Below are 7,621 nucleotides of genomic sequence, written 5' to 3' on the forward strand. Positions count from 1 at the left end.
AACACTCGGGGGACGATGGCGACTAGAGCCCTGCTCTTAACACGCATTCCTTGACAGACAAATGGCTCCTCGTTAACCATACATAGAGAGGGAGAATGGGAAACAGTTAGCTGAAACCGTGTCATATTGGATCAACTCACACACCATGTGTTGTACCTTCCCTAGCATGTGGGTGTAATGGATTTTGAACAAACTCACAAACTGGCCTTTGGCTATTCCCAGCCTCAGGAACTCAAAAGCTGCCTTGATGATAACTCGGTCCGACACTGTGACAGCAGCCGGGGGACAAAGGTTGACACCACAAGCCTACCCATCCTCCGGTAATACATATTGCTCACTCTTCCTCGCACACATACACAAACACCACAGGGGACTTGTACCCCACCCACATTGAATCTCCCCCTCCAGGGTTTGAGTTATTACCTGCTTCCATTATATCTTTCACGCAGAGCCAAAGCTTGAATCGGGTTATGAGACGGGAACCAAGAGCTGAACACTTCAACCTTTAATGAGTTGTCTGTTACTGTGAGAATAAGAAAATACACACAAAGTTTACACAAACACAACCACAGAGACAGGAGAGCGTATATGAACAAAGGCATTTCTTCCAAGAAGAGCAGATGCAGTGTGAGGGAAGAAAAGCTGGAGGAACAGGAGGAAGGGAAACCAAATGAAAGGGAAAGGAAATGTGAGTCGACAAGTGGTGAGAAGTCAGCAGGCAGCGGATTGTAACTGTAGCCTTGAAAGTGTATCAGTGCACCCAACAGCAACCACCCAACCGTAAGTACTATTTACAAGATGTGAAAGTACTGTTCTTTTTGTGTGATCCGTGACAACGCAGAGAGCGGGGGAAGTCAAGTGTACTCCAAGACAATGTGAACAAATGCCACTCCACGGTTTTTACACACACACTGCGCTGGTATGAAGGTCACTGGTCATCTTGGGGGGGGTCTTGATACTTTCTTAAAAGTTTGTTTCTCGTTTGTGTGAAATGCTTTAGAGCTGTTAAGCCAGCGGACACACATGCACTCGTAACGGCGTGTGCACATGCAATGAAAGTATGTTGTGTGTGTGTGCAGACGTACAGCAGACAGGCCTCTGGAGTGAACAGAGAAAAATGCCTCAACTGTCAACTGTCGCCCTAAGAGAACATATGCAAGCAAAAATAAAAAAAATCACACTGTACTCGGGCTGGCTTCTCACAGTCTGGACATATTCATTCATTTAGCGCTCTACATTTTGATGTGTTTGTTTGCTCCAGGCAAACATTTTCAACATGGCACAAAATAGCAGTCTTTTGAAGGGAAGGTTGTGTTTATTGGGATGAACAAATGGCTCCCGGAAGTCGGTGCGAAGCCTGCAAAGCTCTGAAAGACTACAAACTAGAAAAGCCCAATTTCTAGTCACACAGTAAGGAAAATTTAAGTTAAAATATTGCACAAATTCTAGATGGAACACTAAATGTATTGCTGATGTCTGTCTGTAAACCAGAACCTATTTCCTGTCAAGCAGAGTTAAAGAAACAGATGGAATATTTAATGTGATGCACTGATTAATCCCCCTGGAAATACTTTTCTTTTAGTTTTCTGTCTCTGTGGGCAAAATGCTGCTCCCAGAATACATTCTGAATCCTCATCCAGAGAGTCATTCAAATGTAAGACATGTTGCCGTGGCTTGTTTTTTATTTTGACAACATTTTGTAAGAAATTCCGAATTATTTCTGTTGAAATCTTGTCTGAAAGCAGCAATTACTAAAATATATATTATAATATTTTCTGAGTCTGGCACTCCTATCAAGTGGAAGTGTGTTGTATTGTTGTAATTACTCTGTATACACTTTAAACTTAACTTGAAAATAGCTTTTAACAGACAAACTGGTTTTGACTTAGAATCAAACTGAAAACACAGTAAATGCAACACACCTGCAGAAAGAGGTTCGCCTATCATTACAAACGTATTCAGTCTAAACTACAATACATACAAAAAAAGTAAAAAATCTGAATTCATTTTACAGTGATCTTCGTGTATCTGGTATTGACAATTAAAAAAATAGCGTATATTAGGATACATCAAATATTTAGAATATGAGTGAAAGTCTCTGATGCCGTAGTTTCTACTTTGTAATGTAGCTGAGATTCAGTGGTGGAAGAAGCACTCACATATTTTAATTGTAACAGAGTACTTCTATGTTGTATCGCTACTTTTACTGATGTAAAAGTCCTGCACTCAAAATTTTACTGGAGTAAAAATAGTACAAAAGTATTAGCATTAAAAATGTATAAGTACCAAAATTGAAAATGTGCATTATGTAGAATGGCCCATTTCAGAATGCATTGATGTGTAGGTTAAATCACTTTAATGTTGCAGCTGGTAAGCTGGGATTGATTTAATTACTTTATATGCTGCTGGGTATCTTCAATAAAGTTGCATCAGAGTGAAAGATTTTTTTCCAAACATCTAACAAATAAGAAAACAAAACCAGAATAAACAATAAAGTGAACAGTAAACATATGCAGCAAATTCTAAATAAACGAAATAAAAACATATACGTTATAAAAGGAGCAAGCAGAAGTAAACACTAGGCCCCGTTTCTATCACTTAAATAACTTACATTTTGAACTTGATGTTTCAAAGTTTTGTTGATTGCGTGTTTTATTATCAATCTTAATGAGCAACGGTTCCCAATTAAAGCAACAAAATAAATGTAGTGGAGTAAAAAGTAATTGGCCCTATAGGCCTACAATATTTGCCTCTGAAGTGGATTAGAAGTGTAAATGGAATAAGGCCTACTCAAGCACCCTAAAACAGCACGTAAGTGCGTGCACCTGAGTAAAAGTACTTTGTTACTTTCCACCGCTGCTGTGCTAAATCTGGAAGAGGTGGTGGAGAGGAGGACACTGAAGAAACTATCATCCATATTGGATAACCCGGACCACCCTCTCCACCACCTCCTGCAGGGACAGCAGAGCACTTTCTCCAACAGACTGATCCAGCTCCGCTGTCACAAGGAAAGACACAGGAGAACATTCCTGCCCTCTGCAATAACACTTTACAATGAAACAGCTCTGGCCAGATCATCCTCCACATAACTACACACTGCTTCACTGTTGTTTGCTGGGGTTGACTTTTGCACTACTGTTCTCCACCTAGTCAGATAATTCAACACTATTCTATTTCATTGTATATACTGTGCATTTTTGTTGTTCTATCTTATATATTCTATATTCTGATATTTTAATTTGTCCTACTCTGTTATTCTATTGTGCATTTTTTAATACTTAATATTTTTGGTTACTCTGCTACTTGGTGTGTCTTGCTGCTGCTACATACAAATTTCCCCCTGGGGATAAATAAAGTATATGTCTATCTGTCTATCTATCTATCATATCTGTATGACGCTGATCTACTCATCCAACATGGACCAAATCTGAGCGCGTTCTTCCACCGTGTGTTCGAGTCGCGTTACTGCAGCGCGAGGCAGTGTTTACATTCGCTTGGCAACCAAATCAGATCTATACTCACCCGCGTCTCTGAAAGCCTCTTTGTTTTGCCATTTCTCAGTTTCAGCGGCGGTTGTTTTTAACATGGCAGGAAAGGAGAAACCGAATGTGATCCAACAAAATGCAATCCACGTGGAGACAGTCCGTAAAGAGCAGAGACACCAGAAACTCCACACGGAGTTTGGCTTCAATCCACACCGGAAATGTAAGCGCGTCAACTGTGAAACCGACCGGTCTGCACAACGTGTATTCTAACTTTATGAATTGCTGTTATTACTTTGGTATTTTCACTGAAGTGAACTCTAAAGGACTTGTAATGTGTATATTACGTTTTTCTAACAACGCGTTCCACATTTTAGTGCATGTCCCAGCAGACAACCCCATGTCTAGGAAACCAACAGAAGCCATTGCAGAGAACTGTAAGTTTACATATACGGTCTTCATACTAAAAGGGAAAACGAGTTTTGCTTTGCTCTTTTACTCTGGATAAATGTCAAATAACTAACATTACTCCAGACCCGCGTGATCCCAAACACGATAAAGCACTTACGGTATAAACGATCAATGTTGGAGAACATATACATTTCTTTTTCCAGCGGCCTTCATCGAGGCCTTCCACAAGGCCCAACTGGAACCCAACAAGAAATACTCAATGGCACAGACGGCGAGTCAGGAGATAGGATGGCTGTCAACTCCACTGGTGAGGAAAACTCTGCTTTGACAATTAATTAGTTAGCAAAACTGCAGCACATCAGGATGGCATTGTGAGCGTAGAGCCTGCATTTTAGCTGGAGGACCTGAATTAAATTACATTTACTTCAACCATCAAATGCAGAGAAACCACAAAAGCATGAAGGTGTTTTCTGGTCTTGTGTAATGGTTATTGAAATCGTTATTTCTAGATCTTACTCAAATGCTTATTCTGACCATTTCCCCTCCTCCTCCTCCTCAGATCCCATCAAACTGGAATGACAAGAGATTGAATTTCCACAGAAGCAGCACAGACATCACCAAACAGAAGTAATCTGCCCTGCGTGCATCCAAATAAAAGCAAGACAGAAATAAAGCAAGCAATCTTTGTTCAGATTTATTTGTTTATCATACAAACATACAAGTGTCGCCAGAAGCTGCTCTTTAGCGTTCCCATCTTAGCTAGCTAAGTAAAACACTTGCAGGGGCAACATTTGCCCGAGTCTATACAGAGCACACCATGACATACTAATTCATATTGAAGAATAGGAGGAAGGGCAAAACTATCAGCTGCTCAATATTATAAAATGTCATGTCACATGGGAGAGAATCAGTGAGTCAAGGAGCAGAGTTAGAAAAAATAAAACTGAATATACCAAACTCCAAGAGCACACACAGCAAGGACAGCAATGAGGCCAGTGTCGACATCGAGGAGTAATCACAGGAAGTGGCTTTAAAAGCACCGTATAAAATAGGCATATGGAAAATGAATTATGTCCACAGACAATACAAATTGATCAAACAACTAATAAAAGAAAAGAAGACATTCTCATTCTCTCTTTTCGGGAAAACAATTTTGTGGTGTGGGTAGCTCTATGTAGTCCACTCTCGGGTTTACCATGTCTGCAGAGGTAGACCTTTTCTACCAGCCATGTCCTTCAAACAGCTTCCTCTGCAATATCGCAAGACGTCTCTCTCTGGGACTTGAAGGGTACTCCACACTTTTTACTGAAGGCATGTTATACACAAAGTTTAGAAGACAAGCCCACGTTCTCCTAAATGTCACCTGGTGGAGAGACTTGAGGAGCAGGTGAGGGAACTCCTGCCTAGAAACAAGGTCCAGCTAGCCTCAGTCAGTGTTTACGAGCGAGACTTGATCTGCTTGCGCACAGACTTGCCCGGGCGTTTCTGAAAAACAAAGTGGAAAAAACAAATGTAGCTTCTGCACAGTATGGAGCACACAGTAAAATCTAGTAACTTTACAATTTCCTTTTGACAATGTTTCTATATTTATGAGCTCGGTCAGCAGCGTTTGTGTGTGTGTGTAACTCACGTTTTGTTTTCCTCCTTTGGCGCCTTTCTTCCCTCCCTTGCTGCCCCTTGCGTTAGCCACTTTAGCGCGGAAACTGGAAACGTCGTTGTGGCTCTCCTTGGTGTTCCACTTCCTTCCACTCTTCTTGCCTCCGAAGCCAAACCTCTGGTCCTTGTAGTTTCTCTTTGCATTGGGGCTATCAAAACAACGTAAAAGGGTTTAGCTTTTTGTGAAAATGACACAAATGTTTAGAGTTAAAACACATTACGCTTGATCATTATTTGTGCACAGCTGACATATAACACCTTACCCCTTCTTGGCCGCCGCCGCTTTGTTGGCGCCCTGAGGAGCGCTAGAAGAGTCTTTACCCTTAGAAGAGTCTTTACCCTTCTTCTGGTCTCCTTCCAGGAAATCCAGTTTGTCGGTCATTCCTTTGAGTGAGGATGAACAGAAATGTTGAATCTCAATCAGACGAGATTCTCACACATTAATACTTTGAACATAGATAAACTGTATGTCATTTTACACAACCTTTTACAGAGGTTCATTCTTTCCCCAATGCACTATAAATGACAGTAATACATTTTCACTTTTGAGTATGAAGTAAACGATATGAATAAAAACCACAGTTCTGAAACACTCACCTTTCTGGTATTTCTTTACAGAAGTCATCATAGCCTTCTTCTCCTTCTGCCTCTTCTGAATCACTTCTACTTGGACCTAGTACACATTACAAATATATGTTATTTTTCACACCAAAAGAGTAAATTTGGTATCTATTAGCATCTGGTGAAGTAGCGTCAAATCAAAAGGTTGAAAACCCAAAGGTTGCTGGTCTAGAATTTGCAGTCTTTCCATTATCATCACACAACAATGACAACCAGTGTTAAGGCAGATCTCTAGTAAACATGCATGGGCACCTATACCCTACATGTAACAATACACTTTAAAGACTGGACCCCAAGAGCAAGACATTCGAGACTTGTTAGAGAAACAATATTCTTAAATGGGGACCAACCTTTTTGCCAAACTTCCTTTGCTCACGCAGTTTCTTGGCCTTCTCCGACTTCTCCAGTAGCAGCTGCTTTGAGATCAGCTTCTTCCTAATCTGGACGGACGAACAGAAAACATCTTTGTTTGTGCAAATATTTGGATTTAAGTCTGAAAACAGTTTTTTCGATTTATTAGAAAATGTCAAGTGGTGGTGTTACGGTACAAGTCAGGCTACACGTCAGGCTACACGTCAATATATTCAGTGCACCACTCTGAGTTTAAGATGTCTAAAAAAAATAGAATTAGGTTTTATTTTGAAAAACTAAGAACAAAAAGCTTTAGGTCTTGCAGCTATGCTGTTAATTGTGAGCTTTGGACTTGCTTTGTCAAAACTGCATGCGTCATTCAAGTGTAACATTCAAGAACCAGCTCACCTTCTGCATCTGCTGATCGGACTTGGACATCTCTGCGAAGTAATCGTCCGGCCTCTTGGTGGTTATGCCATGCTCGCTCAGGAGAGGCAATGCATCCAGAACTGTAGCTTGAGCTTGACGGTAGCTATAAACAAACAGAGATGTATCATGAATTGGTTAAATATGCACTCTGTGGCAGCCTTTAGATGTTTTTTTTAGTGTGTAGAAAACCCCAATGTATTCTCAAAAGCATATAATGTGTCGATGCTTTTTCAATAAGTATCAATTATTACACTGCACTGACAAATATGTACCATTCAGTATGTTGATTACTGGAAGAAAACATTAGATGTAGAAGAAATAAAAGAACAAATATGTCTAAAAGAGAGAATAATCAATAATGAATCAAGAGTTTCAGATAAGTGAACATTTGTAAAGTGGACACAGAGACTTATTTCATCACGTGTTGCATCAAGTTATGGTCACTCACAATAACATCTCTCTCTGGAAATCATCATCCGCATTGACGGCTCCATCTTTCACACTCGGAACTTTCCCTTCAGCGTTGGAAAAAACGTCTTCAGCCGGCAGGTTGGTCATATCCAACCTCTCCACCCAGGGAAGGTCTTTACGGAGTTCAGCAAGGCAATGTTTCAAACCCTCCTGCATCAAAACACAGCGTATTAGCAACATTTTGTAGATGCCATAACTAA

At 40.5% G+C, this 7,621-nt stretch overlaps 2 protein-coding genes across 2 annotated transcripts in view; one reads left to right on the forward strand and one right to left on the reverse strand.

Annotated features, from left to right (window-relative positions):
- Positions 1-660: 660 nt before the first annotated feature.
- cfap144 (cilia and flagella associated protein 144) lies at positions 661-4,524 on the forward strand (the record flags this gene model as incomplete). Its single annotated transcript, XM_079266641.1, has 5 exons — positions 661-780; positions 3,568-3,705; positions 3,797-3,919; positions 4,097-4,200; positions 4,453-4,524. The coding sequence occupies exons 2-5, from the start codon at positions 3,585-3,587 to the stop codon at positions 4,522-4,524; spliced, it is 420 nt and encodes a 139-aa protein (XP_079122767.1). The 5' UTR covers positions 661-780; positions 3,568-3,584.
- Positions 4,525-4,574: 50 nt separating this feature from the next.
- ebna1bp2 (EBNA1 binding protein 2) overlaps positions 4,575-7,621 on the reverse strand; it is a 3,887-nt gene continuing 840 nt past the window's right edge. The window contains exons 3-9 of the mRNA XM_079266575.1: positions 7,399-7,571; positions 6,930-7,053; positions 6,521-6,610; positions 6,147-6,222; positions 5,813-5,933; positions 5,524-5,698; positions 4,575-5,378 (exon numbers count right to left, since the gene is read on the reverse strand). Of these exons, the coding sequence (XP_079122701.1) occupies positions 5,331-5,378; positions 5,524-5,698; positions 5,813-5,933; positions 6,147-6,222; positions 6,521-6,610; positions 6,930-7,053; positions 7,399-7,571 (807 nt within the window). The 3' untranslated portion in view covers positions 4,575-5,330. The remainder of the gene's footprint in view (positions 5,379-5,523; positions 5,699-5,812; positions 5,934-6,146; positions 6,223-6,520; positions 6,611-6,929; positions 7,054-7,398; positions 7,572-7,621) is intronic.

The sequence above is a fragment of the Melanostigma gelatinosum genome (assembly GCF_949748355.1).
Source record: "Melanostigma gelatinosum genome assembly, chromosome: 4".
Classification (NCBI taxonomy): domain Eukaryota; kingdom Metazoa; phylum Chordata; class Actinopteri; order Perciformes; family Zoarcidae; genus Melanostigma; species Melanostigma gelatinosum.